The 24,451-nt window shown below is 46.4% G+C and overlaps 1 protein-coding gene across 12 annotated transcripts in view; it reads right to left on the bottom strand.

Moving 5' to 3' along the window:
- ADGB (androglobin) overlaps positions 1–24,451 on the bottom strand; it is a 193,047-nt gene that overhangs the window by 96,825 nt on the left and 71,771 nt on the right. For 9 of the 12 annotated variants that reach the window (XR_011650164.1, XM_058307617.1, XM_058307606.1 and 6 more), the window contains exons 6-9: positions 23,989–24,128; positions 22,086–22,172; positions 16,738–16,958; positions 12,571–12,723 (exon numbers count right to left, since the gene is read on the bottom strand). Coding sequence is in view for 11 of the 12 variants with exons in the window: in XM_058307617.1 (XP_058163600.1) it covers positions 12,571–12,723; positions 16,738–16,958; positions 22,086–22,172; positions 23,989–24,128 (601 nt within the window). In the remaining variant the exon portion in view is untranslated. Of the gene's footprint in view, positions 1–12,570; positions 12,724–16,737; positions 16,959–17,531; positions 17,623–22,085; positions 22,173–23,988; positions 24,129–24,451 lie in introns of those variants that run through there. The other 3 variants (XM_058307611.1, XM_058307610.1, XM_058307618.2) reach the window with 3 other exon arrangements.

Genomic DNA, 24,451 nt, shown 5'->3' with positions numbered 1-24,451 from the left:
ACTACAATGCAAACTATAATCCATGCAGTGCAGCAGTGCTCCAAAATGCATTCACCAAATGCAGTGAATGTGCCACAGTGAAAGAGGTTGTTGATGTGGGAGGAGTGGGGGTGGGGTGAGGGGTATGTGGGGACCTCTTGAATTTTTTAACGTAACATTTTTTGTGATCTATGTATCTTTTAAAAAAAAGACAATTTAATAAAAAAAATAAAGAATAATTTTCATTTTGAAAAAAGATTCGGTGAACTCAAAGACAAGACAATTGAAATGATTCAGGCTGAGGAGCAGACAGAAAAGTGAATTTTGAAAAATGAACACAGCCTAAAAGACCTGTTGAGACACCATCAAGCACACCAATGAACACATGGCAGATGAATCAAAGAAATAAAGGCAGAAAACTCCCCAATTAAACAAAAAGACATGAATATGTATATTCAAAAATCCCAACAAACCCCAAATAGGATAAACTTGAAGAGAACCATGTCCAGCCACATATTTATCAAACTGCTGAATGCTAAGGACAAAGAGAGAATTCTGAAAGCTGCAAGAGAAAAGTAACACGTTATGTACAAGGGAAACCCAAAATGTTTAAGTGCTGATTTCTCATCAGAAATCACGGAGGCAAGAAGGCAGTGGATGAAATATTTAAAGTACTGAAAGAAAAAAAAAATGTCCAACGAAGGATTTTATATATGGCAAGAATGTATTTTAAAAATGAGGGAGAGAGTAAGACATTCCCAGATAAACAAAAGCTGAGGGCATTCGTATCAAAGCTAGACCCATCCTATGAGTGATGCTAAAGGGCGTTCTTCAGACTGGAAGGAAAGGACATAGATAGTGGATCAAAGCGGCATAAAGAAATAAAGCCTCCAGTAACCATATGCATAATTATAAACGCAAGTAATGTTGTAATGTACTTTTTACTATTTCACTCCACTTTTTACTTGTTACATGTTCTAAAATGCAAAGGCATAAAATGTAATGAAAAATCTATAGGTTTGGGACATACAATGAATAAAGACATAATTTGTAACAAGTACAAAAAAAAAGGTGAGTGGACAGAGTAGTATAAGAACAGGGTATCCATCGACCATGTGCGATCTAAGCACCCTCTCAATACAGAGGTGGAGTGGACATCACCAATCCAGGGTCCACAGGACGGAGGAATAAAATATGGATTAGAGTGAACTTACTGATATTCTACTATAGAACTATTTTGACTAGTAATGGAAGAAACTGTATCACTGATTTGGAGAAAGTGGTCATGGTAGTTGCAGAGGGCAGGGAGAGAGAAGACAAGACGAGATGTAGGGGCATTTTCGGGACCTGGAGTTGTCCTAAATGATATTGCAGGGACAGATGCTGGACATTACATATCCTGCCATAACCCACTGAATGGACTAGGGAAGAGTATATAACTATAATGTAACTATAATCCATGCAGGGCAGTAGTGCTCCAAAATGTATTCACCAAATGCAATGAATGTGCCACAATGATGAAAGAGGTTCCTTGTGCCAGTACCACATACCCCTCACCCAGGGGGAACCTCTTATATTTTTTAATGTAATGTTTTTTGTGATCTATGTATCTTTTTAAAAAAGGCAATTTAATAATAAAAATAAAGAATAATTTTCATAAAAAACAGGGTATGTGTACGCTACTTAAGTTCATACCTCATCAGATGTGATTGCTACAGATTTAGGATGTGAAATTTAAGCCCTATGATAGCAACAAAAAAAATATCTGAAAAATACATACAGATGGAAAAAGAGAAGGAATTCAAAATGGTACAAAAAGAAAAAAATCTAATAAATAGAAAATAAGCATTAATGCAATTGAGGGAAATTGTACAGTCTAAAATATAAACCACAATGTAAACAAAAATGGAACCATGTTTGATAGCTATGTTTCAATATCTGTATATCAGCTGCAGCAAATATAACATAAATATGTAAAAAGATCATTGTTGGGGAAGGGGGAAAAGGGTTTGATGTTGGATATATGGGAGCCCCCTATGACTTTACTGTGATTTTTTGAAGACAAATTTAAAATTAGAAAAAAAAACATGTAGACACTGAGGAAGAAATGAAAGAAATTGCCTTGCCACTGTACATACAGGGCAACACCCATTACAGTGATAAAAGACAAAAGGTCAAAAACAAAGTTTTATGATATTTCTCATTTTTTAATACCCCAATTTATTTTTACTTTATTTTAGTTTTTCTAAATTAGTATATAATATTTCTAATCTTTAAACCTATCACTACTATTTCATTTTCCTATTAATTGAACTTGGCAATATATTAGGCTTCATTTTTTAAGAAGTTTTGGACTACAAAGGGGTTCAACTATGCAGGGGAGGAACTCTGATGAGGGATGTTAAGATGGGGGCACATGGCTGGGAGGGAGTTTTCCAGGGCATGCATATAGGATACATAAAAATGTTCGGATATATGTTGGGTATTTTCATAGTAGTTACAGTTACAAATGACAACTGAGGGAGTACTGATTTTCTAGCTAGGGGAACTCTGTCATATTCCCCAATGGAACAGCAACAATCCCCAAGTGCAAGGGCAAAGACCAGTGAAAAAGGATGTTCCAGTGATGAGCCCTTTATACTGATGACTATGCTTATGAGCCTGTGTGCCTGAAATTTGAACTAGGCCTAGAACTACAGGGTGCCTAACAGTTACCTCCTGAGAGCCTCCATGTTGCTCAAATGTGGCCATTCTCTAAGCCAAACTCAGCATGTAAATGCATTACCTTCCCTGCACCATGGGACATGACTCCGGGGATGAGCCTCTCTGGTGCCAAGGGATTACTACCAATCACTAAATAATGATGCAACTAGAAAAAGACATTGAATAAAAGGGGGTAAATGGTAAAGACGAATGAGTTTATATGGCTAAGAGTCTTCAAAAAAGAGTCAGGGGGTCATCAGAGGGGTCATGCTTACGCACACCTCAGCAGGATCCCAGAGACAGCCAAAGTAGATAGAACCCCAGGTACTGGAGACACACAGGTTCTATGATCATGGCAGTTGGCTCTGGAGTTCAGGGCCTTGTCAGTGGGCCCCACTTTGGAATTTGTGTTCCTGAGTGTGATGGAATTGGACTCAGATGTGAGCTTTCTACACATTGCTCTTCTGTCACTTTTACTGAACCTGTGGTTGGCACTGGGGTTGTTGTATACCCAGGAGACTTCAATCTCTGGACTGGCCATGTGCCATTTGGGCCCTGAGCCTCAGCAGAGTTGCAGCTTCTACTCTCCAGTTTGTTGGATTTGCACAGGTTGGCTAACAGAGAAGTGAAGATGATCAACCACCACACCAGAGAACTGAGAATGCCTACAACTGCAAGCAGGAGAATTGCATCTATCAACCATGTGGGATCTAAGCCCCCTCTCAATATAGAGGTGGAGTGGACATCACCAGACCACACTTTACCCAATCTTTGGGATGGAGTCTCAACACCCCTAGAACAGTGAAGACAACACCCTCCGTAACGTTTGGCATACAGGTCCAACCCTCTCAGAACAATGAGTTGGCGACCTGGCTTTCCCTAATCCATGGGGGACAGGCCCACCCCTCTCAGACCTATGGGGTGTCGACCTTACACTCCCTAATCCTTGGGGAATGTGCTCCACCCTCTCTGTACCCTGGGGCAGCAAAACTCTCCCTGAACAGTGGGCAGAAATATTCACCCTCTTCAACTGCTGGGGCAAACTCACCCTCTCTGTACACACAGGTGGGTTCCTCTCTTGGCCCAAGGAGATGTCCTAACTCCAGATCTCAGCTTCCATGGTGTTCCTCTTAAAGTCATTTTCCCTTCCATATCTCCCACTGCTGTCCCTTTTAGTTCAGGATGACAGCAGTTTTATTCACACAGCTCTCTCAAGAAGCTTGTTGGTTTAGCATGCAGGAAGCAGGGGTCCAGGCCATCAGACAGTAAGACTTCCCACAGGTCTTTCCTAGATAACTGCATTTTCAATCCTGATTATTTCCTTCCAAGGCCTTATCAAAAATAACTTTAGGCTCGATATTACTACCAACAGTTTCTTTAAAGCAATCTAGTCCTTTTTCATCAAGCAGCTCACATTTTCTCCAAAAAAATACCCCTTACCTATTTATAAAACTGTTGCAGCATTTTGGTAATTGCAAAAGCTGATCCCACTTGGTACCAAATTCTGTATTAGTTAGTCAAAGGGATGCTAATGCAAAAGTACCAGAATTCCGTTGGCTTTTCTAATGGCATTTATTTGGGGTAGGAGCTTACAGGCCATAAAGTGCAAGTTAGTTCCCTCACCGAAGTCTGCTGTCGTGTTTTGGAGCAAGATGGCTGCCGATGTCAGCCAAGGTTCAGCCTTTTCCTCTTAAGACCCTGTGATCCCAGCTCCTTCCTACCTCAGCTGTAGACTGGGGTAAGTCTCGCCTCTCTCCCAGGCTCACTTCTCTCTGGGCTCAGCTGCTCTGGTCAAGGTCAGCTGTAGATTCTCAGGCTCTCTCTCTTCCCAGGGCCTCTGCCATGTCTATGGAGTCATCTCTGTTACTCTGTGTTCTTCTCCTGTGTATGTACTTTCTGGGGCTCCAGGATCAAAACTTAACTCTGTCCTCTGCCATGTGGTTTTCTCTCTGAGTCCCTACCCACCAGGGGGGCAGAAACTCAACATCCTACTGATGTGGCCCAATCAAAGCCCTAATCATAATTTAATCAAGTGAAAATGAAACCTCTGAAATTAATAAAATCTAATAGGCCCAGAGGAACAGAAACACAATCCAATATCTATTTTTGGAATTCATAAACAATATCAAACTGCTACACTGACTATCAGGTAAACTCTGGGCCCAGTGACAGTAAAAAGGTGCCCCTGCTCCTAAGGTCTGCGCTACACCATGGCTGACCATTGGACAAGACTGGATAATGTGACAATGAAAAGGTGCCTCTGTACCTAAGGTCTATGCTATGCCATGACGGTCCATTGGGCAACTCTGGGCCCAGTGACAATGAAAAGGTGTCCCTGCTCCTAAGGTCAATGCTACACCACAGCTGACCATTGGGTAAGTCTAGACAGGTGAGAATGAAAAGGTGCCCCTGTACGTGGGGTCAGCGCTGAGCCAGGGCTGACCACTGTGTAAATCCGGACCCTGTGACAATGAAGAAGTTGTCCTTGCACCTACCTCGTGAGCCTGCATCTCTAAACAAAGAGCCAGGAAGCTAGTATGCAGAGTCTGCTATCAGCAAGGCATTTCGGCTTGGAGATGAGCTCGGGCTGGAATTTCCCATTTTCCAAAATAAATAAGAAATTTCTGAGATCAAAGAATTGATTGTTTCTTGGTCACTAATAATCTGAGGTAAGACTAAAAAGTCTTTGTGCTAAAACAGCAGAGAAAAACAACTTTATTAAACCAGTTTGCCCAGTCTTATGTCAAAGACGTGTTACGAGTGTGGCCTTGGTCTCCAATCCCTCCTGACCAGCGTCCATGCAGCCATGGACAAAGTAGCCAATCACATGTGTTCACAGATGTGTGGAACTGCTGGCAGAGAGCAGAGCAGACGTCGACAAATGGGTCCTAGGACTTGTACTGCCAAGAAACGGGGAGCCTGGCATGAAAGGTCTTCCTTCGTCGCGCCTTCCATCAAGTCTCGGGCCAGCCAACACTGGCTGAAAGGCTTCTGCTGACATTCTCTGCAGATGTCACCATGGAGGATGGCAGACAACAGAGAACCTTCCAGAAGGCAGACCAGATCACGCAGACAGAGGGCATGGGATTTCTCTACAGGAAGAGTCGACGCACCATCGGAGCCTCCCTGTGCCCGCCAAGCCCTCCGAGAAGCCCACGACGCCTGCTGACGAGGGGTTTCCACTCACAAAGAGGGGTCCCTCCTGCGCGCATTCTATTCTCAACATCATACGGGGTCGGGGGCTGGCAGGAGCGAGTGTGCGAGCGCCTGGGTTACGTGTGTGTGAATGAGGCGCTTGGGGCTGAGTGGAGATGAGTGTGTGAGAGCGAGTGTGTATTTGTGTGAATGCATGAGGATCTGAGTGTGTGAGAGTGTACACATGTGAGTGCATGGGCATATGTGGGAGTGTGTTAGCCCGTGTGTGTGAGAGTGCATGAGTGTGTGACAATGCGTGTGTTCATGTGAGTGTGAGACTGGGCATGTGTTGGTGAGTATGTTAGTGGGAATGTATGTGAGTGTGCATGGGAGTGTGTGTGAGAGCATCAGTGTGTGTGAATGTGTTTGTGTGTGTCCATGTTTTTGTGTGTTAGTGGGCATGTGTGAGTGTGCATGGAGCATGTGCACGTATTTGTGTGTGTGTGCCCGTGTTCGTGTGAAGTACGCGTTTGTGTGCATGCATTAGTGTGTGAGTGAGCGTGCCCACGCGTCGCCTGGAGGAGATGGGGATTAAGGCAGTGAGTGTGTTGCGTACACGAGAACCAGTGCGTGGGCTCCTTGGCACCCAGGAGAGGGCACCTGCTCGGCGCAGTCTGCTCTGCCAGCCCTGGCTACCCTGTCCCCGAGCCTCCCCACCGCCGCGTGCGGCCCCAGGACTGAGCTCTGGTGGGCGGACTGCAGGTGACGGGTCTGACGTGGAAAGCGCACCGTGCAGCCCCCGCGCAGCCCCCCACGCAGCTCCCCGTGCCTGCCTGGGGCCCAGAACCCGCCTGCTGATGTCAGGGCGAGGACAGAGGAGCAGGGGCCTTTTAAACGCCTCCAGAAATGTGCTCCCTGCCCTGGTCCCGGCATCTGTCGGGGAAGAGTCCCCCGCCTGCCAGAACCATCTGCGGGTACAGCAGCTCGAGCCCTTTAAGGGACACACTTTCTCTGGAAAGTGGGAGCAAACTTGAAAGGGCACCTGAGGACGTGTGGGACACAGTCCATCAGCAGATAAATCTTACATGCTTTCTGCATTTAGAGCCTGGGTTTTTAACAACCTTTTAAAAACTGTGCCATTTTATTTTAATGACAGCTGTGATAACTATGCTACTTTCCAACAGTAAATAAAACAGGGACTTTAATATCAAATTTTCAGTGAGGTCACAAAATTAACGATAAAATATTATGCATCTAATCTCAAACCCAATGTAACTCACCTAAAGGTCATGTTATTTTCTTTTCCAAACGAGTGTGGGTTGTGCACGGCCACACTAGCAGGATGGCCACGGTCCTTCCACCTCTAAGGTGTGAGCAAGGCCGAAAGCTCACGCAGGCCTCGTGCTACAGCGGCGCCAAGGGCCTTCCCGGGCTTGCCCGAGGGGCAGCGGGCAGCTTGCCCTTCCTCAGGAGATGGAGAGCGGGCTCCAGCTGGGGGCTGCCACTGGCGGGCGGAGGGTGCCCCAGGAAGCGGCGCGCGCTCCGGCCCTCACCCCACCTGCCAGGGGCCCCTGCCCAGGGCCCGGGCTGCAGGCGGTGTGGCCATGCCTGGCCTCGCTCTCCCGGGGAGCCCACAGACTGGCCACAGCCCAAGCTCTGAACCACATGAGGGGTCTTGAGATGGCCATTGACTGTAAGGTCAGTAAAAAATACACGTAGAAAGAGACTCAGACCGTGTTAGCCATTTTCACAGTCCCCAGTAACTCTGGGAATGTGATATTGTCCACCATGAAACCATGAAAAAGAACTGCTTAAGGCATTAAACAAGAAAACCTTCTTTCATGTGGAACTAAAATACAGAGAGTAGGGACAACCAGCAAGATGGGGTGCAGTAAGAAGCTCCTGGAGTCAGCTCCCGCTACAGGGCAGTTAGCAAACACCCAGAGCTCTCTGGAGCTACTGAAGCACCTGTTTGGGGGCTCCAGGAGACCAGAAGAGCACCCTGCAATGTCCTTGGGGGAGTAGAAGGAGGAGACTGCCCATCTGCAGAGAAGACTCGTAAGTAGAGGCTCCACACCCCGGAGGTCGGTGCCCATCCTCCACTGAGGCACAAGCCACCTCGGGAGCTGTCCCGCAGCTGGAACTGAAAGTTCACATCTCCAAAATGGGGGAGGAAGAGACGGTGGGGCACCAATTTCATCTATGATGAGGAAACTCAGTGGGCTACAGTATGATCCTGAGAACAGCTAAAGTTTGAGCCTGTCCAGGTCAGAAGGAGGCCGGGAGCTGCCACCTTAACTCCGCGCCTGGCACGAGGGGAAGCGGGGAGGACTGAGGATCCCAGTGCTGGTGGGGACCAGGCTTCTTCCCACCCAGGTCAGATGGCAGCTCCAGCCTAGGCCCCAGTGCCACCTCCAGCAGGAGGAAGCTGCAGGGAACTTGTTCAGCCTCTCTGGGAAATTACTGGCCAAGCCACAGAGGCCGGTGATTGTCCTACTCTGGCAGCAGGAGCCACCCCAGGAGCTGTTCTGTGATGGGAATTAGAAGCTCCATTTCCCAGAAACAGGGGAGGAGGGGATGGTTGGCTGCCGATTTCAGCTACTGATTGGGAGACATGGTTGGCTAAGAGACAACCCTGGGAACAGGTGGGGTGAGAATCAGCCCAAGTCAGAAAGAGGCCAGTAGCCGCCATTCTGACTCTGCCCCAGCCTGAGGGGAAGCCGGGCTGACTGAAACTCTCAGTGTTGCAGGAATCAGTTTCTTTCCTGCAGATCAGCCTGCAGCCCGCCTAGGCTTCAGCCCCGCCTCTGGCAGGGAGGAGGCTGAGGAGTCCTTCATCAGCCTATACAGGTAACTGCAGGGAACTTCGGCTGGCATACACTGAAAATCAGAAGTCTACCAGGGCAGCTGCGGTCATCTTAGGACCCGTACTGCGAAGATTGTTGCCTACACCTGCAGCTCCATCCCTGCCCCAGGCAAGGGAGAAAGGGATGTGAAGCTCTGTCAGTCTCTCTGGGCAACTACAGTCTAGGCCTGCACGTGGATTATTCCACACAGCTGTGACTCTGTCCCTACCCCTGGCAAAGGAGAAAGTTGGAAGAAGCTTCACTGGTCCCTGGTGCAATGAGGGCAGCTTGAGCCTCCACAGCTTACAGCACCAACTACATGCTTGGCTCCTACTGCATAACCAGCAAGGGAGAAAGGATAGGAAACCCTAAACTAAAGAGAAAAACTACACCCAGAAAAAATAGTAAGCCAGATGCAAAGACACCAACAAAAAATTACAATCCACACCAAGAAACAGGAAGCTATGGCCCAGTTAAAGGAACAAGATAAGCCTCCAGATGACATAAAGGAGTTGAGACAACTAAACATAGGTGTTCAAACAAATCTCCTTAATAAATTCAATGAGATGGCTAAAGAGATTAAGGATATTAAGAAGACAGTGGATAAGCACAAAGAAGAATTTGAAAGCATACATAGAAAAATAGCAGATCTTATGGGAATGAAAGGTGCAATCAATGAAATTTAAAAAAAAATTGGAATCATATAATAGCAGATTTAAGGAGACAGAAGAAAGGACTATGAGCTTGAAGAAATGGCCTCTGAAAGTGAAAATACAAAAGAACAGATGAAGAAAAGAACGGAAAAAATTGAACAAGGCCTCGGGGAAATAAATGACAGCAAAAGGCATGCAAACATAGGTGTCATGGGTGTCCCTTAAGGAGAAGAGAAGGGAAAAGGGGCAGAAGGAATATTTGAAGAAATAATGGTAGAAAATTTCCCAACCCTATTGAAGGACATAGATATCCCGGTCCAAGAAGCACAGTGTACTCCCATCCAAAAACATCCAAATAGACCAACTCCAAGACACATACTCATCAAAATGTCAAAGGTCAAAAACAAAGAGAGAATTCTGAGAGCAGCAAGAGAAAAGCAATGCATAATATATAAGGGATATCCAATAAGATTAAGTGCTGATTTCTTACCAGAAACCATGGAGGCAAGAAGACGGTGGTCTGATATATTTAAGATACTACAAGAGAAAAACTTCCAGCCAAGAATCTTATATCCAGCAAGACTGTCTTTCAAAAATGAGGGTGAAATTAGAATATTCACAAATAAACAGAAACTGAGAGAATTTCTAAGCAAGAGACCAGAATTTCAGGAAATACTAAAGGGTATGCAAGAACCTGAAAAGAAAAGAAAAAAAAAAGAGAGGGGCCTGGAAGAGAGTCTAGAAATAAAGATTATATCAATAAAAGTAACTGAAAGTGTCAAAAGAGTGGTGAAAAGAAAATATGACATATAAAACGCAAATAGTCAGGAATAAATTTAACTAAAGATGTAAAGCACTTGTATTCAGAAAACTGCAACTCAGTGTTAAAAGAAATCAAAAAAGCCCTAAATAACTGGAGGAATATTCCATGCTCATTGATTGGAAGACTACATATCATTTAGATATCAAGTCTACTCAAATTGATATACAGATTTAATACAATCCTGATAAAAATTGTACCAGCATTAAAGAAAAAATTGAAAACATGATCACTAAATTTATTTGGAAGGGTAAGGAGTCCTGAATAGCCAGGAACATCATAAAAAGGGAAAGTGAACCCTCATCTCCAGACTTTAAATCATAATGCCTACCTACAGTGGAAAAAACACCATGATACTGGCCTAAAGACAGACACGATAGATCAATGGAAGTAAATTTATGGTTCAGAAACAGACCTTCACATGATTTTTGACTAGCCTGTCAAACCTACACAGCTCAGGCAGAACAATCCATTCAACAAATGATGCTGAAAGAATTGGACATCCATAGCTGAAAGAAGGAAAGAGGACCCCTATCTCACTCCTGTTCCAAAAATTAACTCAAAATGGATCAAAAAACTAAAAATAAAAGCAAGAACCATAAAACTTCTAGAAGAAATTATTGGAAAATATCTTCAAGACCTGGTGGTAGGTGGTGGATTCTTAAAGGAGATAAGAGAAGGATTGAGTGGACTACTGATGTTTAATGTATGTAGAAGTTTTAAATAGCTTTACTGTAAAATTGTGGAAATGTACAGAGTGGATGGTAACACACAGTGAATAACAGCTAGTTTATAAATGGGGATATGACTGAAAGTGGTAGACTAGTTATGTAAATGCCAGTTGACAGAATGCTTGAGAATAATCTAGGAACTGGATAGCAGAGTAAACCAAGAGGGGGGTAAGAATTGTGGTTGATGGTAGATGCAAGAGTGTCTTTTGTGAGCTAGAACAAATATATATCACTACTGTAGGATGTTGGGAATGTGGAGAAACATGGGAAAAATACAGCTGGAGTGACCTATTACCTGTGGTTAGTAGTAATAATATAATATTCTTTCATCTATGCAAAAGATGTACTGTGTTGATACTGAGGCAGTATGGAAAATCTGAGACAAATGTGCACTACGGACATGGCAATAATCAGATGATATTATTTTATCTGTAGCAAATGACACAGCACATTGTGGTGTGTTGATGGAGGGGTGTTGTTTGGGAATTCTGCACATGTGCATGATTGTTTTATAGGGTTACAACTTCTGTCATAAAAAATATATTTTAAAAATAATAATAGGGTGGTTTGGGGGCAAAACACACCAAATGTAAGATAAGGACTGTGATTAGTAATAAGATTTTGACAGTGTACTTTCATAGTTTGTTACAAATATCTCATGACAACGCAAGGTGTTGGTGCAGGGTTGATATATAGGACCCCTGGATGATGTTTTGTGTGTTTGCTTTGTAACTTCACAACTTTTACTATAAACTAATTGTTTATGTATGTTCATATATAAATGATATAAAGGTAATAATCGAATTGGTTGGGGGAAAATACTTTGTTTAGTGGTAATATTTTGACAATGCTCTTTAATCATTAGTTAAAAAGGTTTGAAAACAATGCAAGTTATTGGTGGTAGGGTGAGATGTTATATATGTTTGTTTGATGTTATTTATGTTTGTTCTGTAAGTTCACAACTATTATACATTTATTGTTTATGTATGCTGATTTATCAGTGATATATTTCAATTGATAAAAATATAAAAATTTTTAAAAAATACAGTGAGTAGTGGCCGTTGTCTCTACAGCCACCAGATGTGTTTCTGTAAGAGTAAAAAGGCATCATTATCAAAATGTTCCCGTACCAAGGAAGAAGACAGTGAAAATCTACCAGAGGGAGCGGAGGCAGAGGCCAAAGCCGAGCTCCCGGCCGTGCGCTGAGGGCCGACGTTCGGGCGCCCTCTGCGAGGACAGGGCAGGGCTGCAGGCCCACGGGCGGGGGGCACGCAGGGGTGCAGGGCGGCGGGCGGGGCCTTCCGCGGACATGTGGCCCCCCGGGAGGGCCCTGCGCCGCGGGGCTGGGAACGGGCCCAGGAGCCGGGGGTCTCCACTGGGAGGACGCGGCCTCCACAGCCACGCGCCCAGGGCTGCGGGGGGTCGGGGCCGGGGGCGCCGGGGCAGGGGCGGCTCCTGCCGGCAGGGGCCACCGTCTCACGGCTCGGCTCGGAAGGACCGGGCATAGGCGCAGGTGCCTGAGGCTGCGCAGCAGACCCAGGCCCGTCCAGGGGGCCGCGCTGCTGGGCCCAAGCTGGGGCGCCCGTGGCCGGCGTGGCTGGGTGTTTCCAGGCAGGAACAGGGCTTCAAGCCTGCAGGCCTCCCAGCAGGGCGGGCAGGGCGCGGGCCAGCGGGGCCAGCGGGGCCAGCGAGGCCACACTTACAGTCGGACAAGGACTGCGCCGAGTACTGCGCCTCCGAGGAGAGCCGGGAGCTGTGGAGCGACAGCTTGAATCTCTCCTTCTCCTTCTCCTTCTCCTTCTCCTTCTCTCCGTCTTTACTTTTCTTCTTCCCGGGGTCCTTTGTATCTGCTTTCTCTAACATGCCAAAACATTGTAATAAATCTATTAACCACAAAGCCCCAGCCTCAGGTACTTATTCAGTCAACATACGGCACAAGGGCCAAAGTAACAGCACTATTCAGAGCTGAAACCAGAGTCACGGGTTCCCTGAGACAACACTCCCCTCCAACAGGAAACACCAAAATAGAGCAAGAGGAAGCTTAGTGCTATGAAAGACAAGCCACGTTTTAAACAATTTTCTACTCCACATAAATTAATATTTCATGGAGATAATCATTTGAATAGAATTTCTCCACAAATATTACAGTGCCTAGTTAATTTCCTCATTCTAAAACACAAAACACAAAACAGCAAATCACGTCTTAAGATTGACTTCTAAATATGTATTTTTTTAGGTATTAATTATTTGGGGACTCTGTGTCAAGGAAACACAGTTTTCCGTCTCCAAAACATCTTCTGCTAAGGCTTAGCATCCAAATCCACTGACCTACATTTTACTGTCAGTGTGGCTGTGTAATAAACCCTTGCTCCCAGAACCGTCCCCACCATTTGAATTCCCAGTCACAGAAAGATAGATCAATAGATCAATTGCTAGGCAAGTGGATGATAGATTTAGATATACAGAATAGCTACTGTGAAACATATCTTCTCTACACTTAAAAAATTTTCCCTGAGTTTTTATCCCCTAATAAATCCTTTCCAGTTCTGAAACAGAAACAACATATTTCTGCCATTTGATCTTCTGCATCATCTCCTAACTTTGTATCACCATTTGTTTAGATTAGATTCTCTGTTTAATTTGTATAAAGAAACTCTGACATTAAAAATGTGTAAAACTGTGTCACATCAAGCTTTCATAGTGGATGTAATACCAATGCTAGGTATGAAAGTATAGATAACAATAATTCCAAACCTAAGGTGAAACATTTAGCTGGGAAACAAGCATAAAAATTGTTGATCAGAATTTTAGGTATCTTCTACAAATATTTGACATAATAAAACCAGCTTTGGGCAGCAATATATGAGATATGATTTCATATTTTGAATTGGTACTTTAAAAACCTAATACTCCTACTCAGAATTCAAAATTTACAAATAACTTTGTATATAATAAGCGTTATAGAGAAGTCTGTCCTGTTTCTCGAAGGAATCTGGACGGCTTGCAGCTGCGCTGGCCGAAGTGTTCCGCTAATCCTCTGCCTCGAGGGCTGTCCCTGGGGCTTCATCCCACCCGCACGGCAAACCCCGCCCGTGAGCGTGCCAGCCGACTCCTGCCGGGGATGACCGTCCCCTCGTGGCAAACCTCTGCCACGTCTATTTTAAATCTGCAAGCATCTACCTCCGCCCCCGCCTCGCGCTCAGCTCAGCCAGGCTGCCCGTCAACAGAGGAGGAAAAACCCTTCCATCGGAAGCCCTCGACTTCCCTTTACCAAACCCGTTCACCGCCTGTCTCCTCCGTCCTCCCCTGTGCCCTGCGCTGCCCGTTAGAAAGGAGGGGTGGCTGGCCCCACCTGGGTCCACCTGGGCTCGGAAGCCCCCTCCCCTGCCTCTCAGGAAGCTCACGTTACGCCAGCACCTCCGGTGGCTACTCCTACCCAACCTTAGAAACACCCCATGCTTCCTCACTAAACTAAAAAGAAAAGGGAGCCTCTTACATGGGAACCTCTTATATTTTTTAATGCAACATTTTTTTGTGATCTATGTATCTTTTTTTAAAAAAAAAGAATTAAATAAAATTAAAAATTAAAAAAAGAAGCGTTCCCTGAGTCCCCCGTTCCCTGAAGGTGTCCACCTTCCAGCGCAGCTTCTCAGATTGTCCATCGTGTCACCACCACCCTCCTCCCCAGCCTTCCCCAGGGGCCTCCTGCGCCCAGCACTCACCAGTGCTCCCGGCCTCCAAATCACAGCATCCGGGGGAGTCTCAGGGCCCTGCAGCTCTCAACGATATTTGGTGCAGACAATCTCTGGGACTCTGCAACCCTCTCCTCCTTGACTCCAGCCAGCACGCTCTCCCGCTTCTCCAGCCGTCCCTCAGCCTCTCTGCCAGCTCATTTCACTGCTGATGCTCAAATGCTGACTTTCTTCAGGCTTCACACTCCCCACACTTCTCACTCTACACTGACTTCTTGGGAAATCTAATTATGGTTTAATTTAGCATGCATGTGTCACCCAGACGAGAACTCTTGGCAGGAAAAATTCCGTTTGTCTTAAAGGCCCCTCAGATCCACCATGCTCACAATCATTGGTGGTCCCCCTAACACAGCCATTCATTTTTAGTAGCCCCTTTCAGGAAAGGCACCACTGTCCATCTGCTCTGCAAGTCAGAATCCCAAGACTCATCTTCGACAAGCCCTGCCGTTTTTCACCTCTCTCAAATCATTCACGACCTGCATCTCCACTGTAGCCACCTAGTCCCTGCTCCAAGCCACCACCACTGCCGATCCAAGCTGAAAGAACAGTCTCCAGACTGCTTTTCCTCTAGCCACTTGTGTCACTGGCCACCCCAAGGCCCCTCCGTGCCTTTCTGCTCAGAAAAAGCAGAGTGATCTTTTGAAAATGCAAATCTTCATAGGCTGTCGATTACTCATGATCAACATCAATGTTCTCCACCTGACGGAGGAGTTGGTAGACTCTCCTTCCTGCCCACACCTCCAGCCACTGTACCACTTACTTCCTCTCCTCCAGCTAAACACACCTTCTGCTGGGTCCTGCAGCACCCCACAGCCCTCCTTCTGCCCCACTGTCTCTACACCTACACCTGCTATTTCCTCTGCTCCTCCCCTTAGGTAGTTCCTTCTCTTCTCTGCAAACTCAGCTCAGGCATCCTTCAGGAATTCTTTCTCATGCCCCACATCACCAACCAGAGCTTCCTGTACTTCTTTTCAGGGCTCGTGTTCTAGTATGCAGATGTACGTGCATAATTTCCTAATTAGTGTTAGTCTCCTCCACTAGGCTGGAAGCTCCAGGAGGTAAGCTCCTTACTCATTTTGTTCACCAAGTTAGGCCCAGTTCCTGGAACACTGCTGGCCCTCTCTCAGCAAGCAGTGTATTTCCACGCATGGATGGATGGATGGATGGACAGATAGATGTTGATTTGTGAGACATGAGGAAGGGCTTCTCGAATCAATCAAATTTGGAAACACTTGGTAAAACAAATTGAATCAGCCTCATTTGCTCTCTTTCCCATGCTAATGTGCAATGGTCATCCTGCGAGGGACCTATGGCAGGACAACTGGACGTGGCCTTGCTATATTTGTAGGAGAACTAAGGTAAAAATTCTGTACATATGTTGTGGGAAATGCCAGTGGACAAGATCATGGTGGGAAATAATTCTGAGAAAATACTGGTGTTTTATAAAACATGAATATTCGAAGGATCATTGAAAGAGGCTATCAAGTAGACAAGGACTCTCAGTGCTTGTTTCCTGGTATATTTAGTTCTACTTCACTATGCGAGGATTAATGTTCATAAACTGAGCTACATGAAATATTTTAGAGAAGATACACAATACATAATTAATTGATGTATTACCCACTTTATAAAGAGAAATGATCTTGAACTTTGTAAAATAACTTGAAATGATTATCTCTTCAGATTTGAACTTCCACCCAACAATAAGTTATTGGCAATCCATAATCTAATCTTTGTCCAGTTCACACTCCCTGAAACAAAAACCAGGATGACTTTCTTCTTAGTCATTCCACCCTACATATGCCATATTAGAAAGGTGTGATTGATGGAAAGTGGAAACTCAATGTCTCTTCCAATATTAATACCATATTTAGTTATCATCAAGCAGAGAATTGCCTTTCGTTTTCAAATGAAGCATCATTTGGAGCAATTATCAGCATAAAGTAAACGTCTTTACAAATTCTAAAATCCTAGAAAGGAAGCACCCCAATCGCATGCCTGCTTTCATAACACTTAAGAAATAATAATGGCAAAAAAGAGGCATTAAATTTAACAATGACTGTAAAACATTTATCACAGAATCCATATGGAATAGCATTTTGATATAAAAGATCTTACCCTTTGCACCTTTTTCACTTTTCTCTGGCCCTTTGAGTGTGGTCTGTGAACTCTCCAGTTTGAAGTCTTTCCCTTCTTTTCCCTCTTTCCCTTCTTTTCCTCCTTCTTTTAACTTGGTATCCATCTCCGTTGTTTTGCTTTCAGATCTGGGCTCTTCTGGCAGCTTAAACTCGGGCAGTATTTCTTTCAAGAGCTCCCAAACTTTGTCTGCATAACCCGGGCTTGGAGAAAAGACACCACGGTCAACTTGAAGCATCAATAAATGAAGCTTTTCACTCTATGTCAAGAAATTACTGACAGAAAATCAGCCTGACATTTCACAAAATGGAGTTCAGCAGTTAATTCAGTTGTTAGTTAAAAACACATCAGGGAAAGGGAATAGGGAGTTTCAACTTAAAATGTATCGTTTCTCTTTGGGCAATGGAAACATTTTGCTAATGGACAGTGGCGCTGATAGCACATTGTGAATGTAATTAATTGCACTGGAGTCTATATTTAAATGTAGTTAAAAGAGGAAATTTTATGTGTTACTAGAATAAAAATAAAGGGAATATTCCATGCGACTATACAACACAAACAGTGAACCCTAAGATAAACGAATAGATAATGGTACAATTATAAAAATGAGCTGTCATCAATTGTGAAAAATGTACCAGGCCAATGCAAGATGTTCATAATAGGGTGGCATATGGGAATCCTGTATTTTGTGCGTGATTATTTTGTAAACCTACAACTTCTCTAATTAAAAACGTACAGACATTCATCACTTTGACAAGCATTTATTGAGTGCCTACTGTGGGCTGAGCATTGTGGATATGAAGAGACCAAAGCATGCCTCGCCCCGAGGTCATGGGGCTGCCCGTCCACGCTGCTCCCGTGTCGCCCGTGTCCGGCATGGCCCCTCAGTGGGCCGACAGAAGCCTGTGCTCCCCTTTCTGTCCTCCTGAGACGTCACATACGGCTCTTTCCTGCTTTCCTCTCTGTCGGTGTGGGAATTACTTGCAGACCCCCGGGGACCCTCCTCCTCTGCCCACTGTGGAGACGTGGAGTAGCCTCCAGGGCGCTCCCCGCTGGCCGCCGGTCCTTACACCTCCGAGCTCTCCCTCGGTTGGTGCAGCCCTGCCTCACGCTCATCTGCGCAGACACTCCCCCACGCCACTAGCTCCAGCTCAGGCCTCTCCTGACTTCTAGGCCCTTGTCCACAATCACCAGCTAGACATCTGCCCAGAAGGAAAGACAGAAGGAAAGCAAAAACGTCCCGTAGCACCGCACTGCTTCTCACCCATGTCAGAAGCCTGAGAAAGACCCCCTGCTCTCCTGAAGACCCTCACCAGGTGCAGCCCCCTGCCCTTGGGGTCTGCCCTGCACGCTGGTCCTCCCTTCTCTCATTGGCATTGCCCCCTCCTCTGCAGAAGCCCCCAGTCAACTGCGCCCTGACACCGCATGTGCCCGGCTCCCTGCATCTTGCAAAAGCACAACTGTGCTAAGCCCATCCTCCTGCCTCCCTGACCGTCCACCTCCATAGGGCGAACTCCTGGACGGGCCCCTCTGCCCTCCCGCTCAGACGTCCCCGCCCCGGGAATCGGTGGCCCATCACCCAGCCCGGCAGAGCCATGGTTTTCCAGGACCAGCCCTGCCCCCCACGTCTCCGTGCTGTGCTTCCTTCTCTCAGCCGGCGTCCCCACAGCAGTCAGCTGCACCTGCTGCATCTGATCCTCTGAAGTTTGGTTCAAGCATTACTTTCCAGGATATTTAGGGCCAGGGGTTCCTGCCTGGAGTTCCCAAGACTCTGTCCCATACCTCAGGTGTAGCTCCTTGCCCGTTGTGAACTGCTCACCCACTTACTCAGTCGCTGTTCTCAGCACGCACGGTCCCTGCTCTCACGGACTTCCGTTACGGTGGATGGAGACAATCACGAGAGAGACCGGGTGAGGGCAGAGAGAGGGACAGACAGACAGAGACACGGAGAAGGCCAGAGAGAGACTAGCAATAACTTTCAAGATGAAAATGAAGAGCGGACATAGGATATGGCATGACCTGGGGAAGGGCTGACTCAGGTTGGATGGTGACAGCCAAGCACGGTGAGACCTGGCTGGCGTTCACACAGCAGAAGGAAAGCACCGCGGACGCGGGCTCGGTCTGTGCGGGTGGCCGGCGAGGGCGAGGGTCCTGCAGTGCACAGGCCTGGAGACGCAGGAGGAGTCCCAACCCTGCCACGAGCCACAGCGAGCGCCCGGAAGGCTTCAAGCAAGGGGAGTGGCACGACCAGACTGACAGTTTAGAAGGTTTTTCTGACGGCCTTGGGGAGGCTTTCCTACAGGGGGTGGTCGATCCGTCAGTCGGAGCGCGCAGCGATGGCATGATCAAGCTGGGATGTGGTGACAGCCTGTAGAGAAGTGGGCGGACTGGGAACAAGCGGAGGAGGCAGGGTGACATCGGAGAGGTGGAGGAAACGGATCGGGAGGACGTCGAGCTTTTAGCTTGGGGACGGGGGGGACACGGTGCTGGATGACATTCTAGGCAAGGTACCGGCTTTAGAGGGTGAGAATCGGGAGTTCATTTCTGGGTATTTGAATTTTGAAATACATTTATGACATGCCCATGACTGTATCCGTTAGGCAGATGTGTATATTTTCTGGAGTTCAGAAGTCAATCAGGCATGGAGATGGAAATTTGAAAGTCATTGGCAAATAAGTTACGTAAAGGCACGGGACAGGAGCTCTGTTCCACGCCCGCATTTAGAGGTGTGCGGTGGTCTGACGCATCTCTATTATCACAGAGGTAAGAAGGCATTTTATGACTGCTTCGAATGGTAAAACTGTTCATTTTAGGAAAACATCAGAGACGAGGCCAACTCGACAAGACAGCAGGGAGTGTCTCCCCGAGGTGCTCCCCTGGAGAATGGACAGGAAGTTGGAGATGCCACAAAACACTGTCGTTTGTAACTGACTTTCACATAAAAAAATCAGTAGTCAGACAAGTTCGAAAATATAGGACCCTCATTCTCCCTGACCTCGTAAAACCAGGCACGGCGGAGGCCCAGGGCCTTCCCAGGCACGCTCCACGCTTCCCGGAGGGGAACCACCCACTCCCCAATGCTCTTGTGCTTCTCTCCTCAAGGCCCCTGGCCCTCCTTTCCTTCCCTTCAAAGCCAGGCGCCACTGAAGGCTCAGGTCCACGGACTTTGCCCGACACTTCTGTGGACTCGATCTTCAGAACAGCCATTTAGGGCAGGTCTTATTTATCCCCATTTTACAGGTGAAGAAACTGGGGCCCAGGGAAGTGAGATGGCTTGCAAAAGTCACATAGCTTAAAACTGGAAATGTCACAAATGAAGTCTAGCGCTGTATAATTCTGACTTAAAAGTTAAGGCTCTTTCTTTACATCATTCTTGTAGGCATTTCATAAGCAACTATGAATTCATGTAAATTGAATATCTAAAATCCTTTAAAAGTTTATTATTGTTAATTATTAAAATGATTCTCTTATAATTTTGAAAATAAATAAATGTCTTCAATCGATTGTATGATCTAGGAAGACAATTCATAATTTCTAAATCTCTAATTTTCTAGTTGTGAATAATTCTGATCTGTTGTTTCTTTGCCACCCTCTGACATACATACAAGGATAATATATCCCTCTGGTATCTGTACTAGCTACTCACAGGGGAAATTAAGGCAAATCTCTAAGCTTTCATTCAATACTGAAGAAAAAGTTTTAGGCAAATTCATCCTTTTTGGTCTCATTCTCTTTCTACCTTATCCCATTAACATTGTTCACGTTATGTTAGGAAATCTTGTCTTGGGTATTACTAAGAAGTAATTCCAAGATCAGCACTCCTTCCCTTGAGGATAGTGTCTATCTTTTAATATTTTCCCTGCAAATAGTTTTATTTGAACCAAACCACAGCTAATTTATCCTTTTGAGAAGATGTTTTAGATGACAGACTCCAAGCTACTAGGGCCATCTCCCCTGGGAACTTCTGTGATGGTTGAGTTCACGTGTCAACTTGGTCAGGTTGTGGTGTCCAGCTGTTGGTCAAGCAAGCCCTGGTCTCCTTGTTACTGGGAGGCCCTTTCCGTGAACTTCAATCATCAGTCAGGTGGTTGCGTCTATGGCTGATGACATCTGAACTCAATGGAGGAGACCACCCTCAGCAAGGAGAGAAGTCTTGTCCTATCTCTGAAGGCCTTAAAGGAGAAGCGATGATCTCAACAGTCCGATGGGAGAATTTCCATCTCACTTCAGCCAGTCAGCTTCTCCTGGGGAATTCACTGGAAACCTTCCTTGGCCATCCAGCTTGTGGCTGCCCTGTGGAATTCAGACGTGCTCATCCTCAGCTGTGCGAGCCAATTCCTATGATATGTCTCCTGTTGGTTCAGTTTCCTGGATAACCCTGACTAATACAGCTTCCCAACATCAGCCAAAGGTCAGAGGGGATCCAAGCAGATGACCGCGGCTGTGGTTGTCTTGGAAGAATCAGAATGTGCACTGATAATATGTGGAGACGGACTGTTACAGTTATTTTCTATGCACCTTAACTTGACTAATTTCCAAGTGCCAATGCAAAGAAATATTGGTGAAATGATCAAACTGTGTTTGTAAATTTTCTGTATTAAATAAATCCATTTGTAAAATTTTAAATAAGCATAACACTAAATGGTGTCTCTCTTCCATTTTTTCCTTTCCAAGAACTATTTCTGGGCACAGCAAGCAATCTCTAAAAATCTAGTGCTACGTGAGAGAAAGGCTGTGGACAGAGCAACTAGAAAGACTTGGGTCAGCTCTCACCGCCTCCACTGGCAGCGGGTGTGGCTTTACGAGTCCAGCTCTGGCCTGCAGTTTCCTCCTTTTAAAAAGGGGAAGACTCTATACTCAGCTGATGTGCCATGTGGAGGATTAGATAAGACAGTCCTTTCTTAAAAATTCAGAGAAAATATACTAAAGTACCTGATGTATAATAGCCATTTTAGGATTACTATTAGTTCCTGGTATGTGTGGCTAATTAAAAGCTGATTTATTGTTCTGTATTGGAATAAGCGTAACAGCTATATAAGTATAAAGGGAAATCTGTACATATTTTATTATAGTAAGTAATTGTCCTTGTTTTAATATTTGTAAATCAGATATTTAGATATTAACTTCACAATATATATAAGGAAACAAGATTTACTGTGAAATTCCCAGGGAATTTTACATAATACTGTAAAACGTTATTCTCTAAAACATTATGTAAAATGTGATCTTTCTTGAAATTTTCTGAAATTTTCTGACTAAGAATAATTTAGTTGAAGGAATCTCACTGGGAAGAAATAAAAACGGAAGTGACAACTTAGCGCAGGACCTACTGCAGCGTGATGACCTCCGGCAGCCATCCGGTGAGGGCGTGGATCACCGTGAACTCGCCCAGCTCCCGCCGCTGGGCCGAGTGGACGCTGAGGGGAAACACAACGCAGCGGTCAGCAGACGCAGACAACGGGCCGTCGTCAGCAAGCGCGGAGGCCGGGCCGCGGTCAGCAGGTGCAGACAATGGGCCCTGGTTACCAGGGACGGACACTGGGCCACGGTCAGCAGGCGCGGAGGCCGGGCCGCGGTCAGTAGGCGCAGACAATGGGTCCTGGTTACCAGGCACAGACACTGGGCCACGGTCAGCAGGCGCGGAGGCCGGGCCGCGGTCAGTAGGCGTGGACAATGGGCTGTGGTTACCAGGCATGGACACCGGGCCACGGTCAGTAGGCGTGGACAATGGGCTGTGGTTACCAGGCGCAGAGGCCCGGCCGCAGTCAGCAGGCATGGACACCAGGGGGCCGCGGTCATCAGGCGCGGACGCCCGGCCACGGTCAGCAGGAGCACACGCCGGGCCGCAGTCGGGCGAGGGCCCCCGGTGGGCAGCGTGCCCGGGAGGTGAGGCCCTCGGACTTGTCCTTCCCGCTCTGAGAAGACGCGGCTCCGAGGGCCCCTCGGCTGGGTCTGTGAAAACACTTCAGGGCCCAGCGATCAACCACCCCGTCTCTTTCCAGGCAGGTTTGCGGGGTTTATTTGAGGAGCTCGAACTGAACCGGTGCCGTCTAAGAGCACAGGCACACAGCGTGCAGTCGCAAGCCTCAGGTGGCGAAGGCAGGGCCGGCGGCCGCGCCCTGCAGGACGGAAGGCGCCGTCCTGGCTCTGGTTCTGGCGGCGCTGAGCCGCCTGCGTGGCTGCGACTCCAGGCACCACGGGGCGGCAGGGAGCCCAGGACCGTCTCTTCCATCCCAGACCCCAGAGCGGGCTCTGCCTGCAGAGCGCAAGGCCACCCGGGCATGGGCAGCCAGGCCCCTCTCGCACGCTCCCCAATTCCCTCCTCCCGGGGGTGCCCAGCCTATTCGCAGGGGCCCACCCAGCCGCGCGTCCCCCTCTCCCCGAGGCACAGTCTCGAGTGCCAGGCTGGCGGTGGGGACCCAGGGCACAGCCGTGGGGGGGGTTGGGGAGGGGCCGAGCCCCGAGCCGGGGTGGGCGGAGCCCGTGGGTGGGTGGTGGTGAACTCTGAGACATCGTCCCCCACTGCAGGGGGGTCACACAAGCCCCTGGCGATGGGCCAAGGGCAATGCCTTCCCTCCTCCAGCCTCCAAAAGTCTGCATTTCTAGAGGACGGGGCAGGCGTTTGGAAATGGAATCTACGGGCAGAGAACACGTTGGTGCAAGCTCATGAGGACTACGAGACAGCAGACTCTGAGAACATGGAAGGGAAATGAGCACTTTTCATCAGAACTGCATTAAAAGGGACCGAGGCTCCTGAAAGCAGGAGGAGCACACAGACGTCCCTCAGAGGAATTCAGGTTTCTCAAAATTGGTAAATCATCGCCACATGGACAGAACCCAAAACTTCAACTGAATTTCATGTATATTGTTTGGTTTTTACATGAATCATAATTCCTCCCCACAAAACAATTTATTTCAACCCTTAAACTGAAAAATGACTGTCTCCTTCTATGGCTGACTTTCTATTCATAAGAGGATGGCACTGGATATAGAATACGTTTTGACTTCTTTTTGGGAGATCTGTGTCTTGTTGCTGACGGACACAATATTTCAAATGCCCTATTTCCCATCCGAGGAAATGGAGGCCTGGTACAAGCCAGATACTAGAAAACGTACATTGCTTGGAAAGACAGCATTTCTCATTGATTTTAAAATAAAAATATGCAAAAGGGATGTATTTCTTTGCCTTTTTTATCTTATAGAAGATAAGTGAAAGTTCCTCATTCTACTTACTCAACATTTGCCAGCTTAATGATAGCTTTAGACAAAAGCATTGGCCACAGTTCAAAGTCATAAGTTGTGGCTGGAAGCAACAGATTGTTATCTTCATCAAAAGGCAGTGAGTCATCAATAGTTAGCTTTCTCCAGCAACCCTAAAATGAGAAGAAAATTAAACCATTTAACGCATTACAAAATCAGTTAGTATGGCAGAGCAGACTGCACCATCAGTGATTTAGACTATTTTCTCTCATACATTATTTTATGGTACTGACATTACTATTTGCTGTTTTAGAATTTAGTTTGCATGTCTTATATCTCAAGAGTGAAGTACTGGTTTCAATACTCTCCTGGCTGAGAATTTTAAATTATTCCATTTAATATAATTACATGTCCATAAAACATGAGTGTGTATGTATCTGTGAGAATGAGTGAGCAAAAGTGGGTTCTGAGAGGAGAGAATGATTTTTACATCAGA

This window comes from Dasypus novemcinctus, chromosome 11 (assembly GCF_030445035.2).
Source record: "Dasypus novemcinctus isolate mDasNov1 chromosome 11, mDasNov1.1.hap2, whole genome shotgun sequence".
NCBI lineage: Eukaryota > Metazoa > Chordata > Mammalia > Cingulata > Dasypodidae > Dasypus > Dasypus novemcinctus.
The sequence above is the reverse complement of the archived record's forward strand: the minus strand, read 5'-3'. Positions and strand labels throughout refer to the sequence as shown.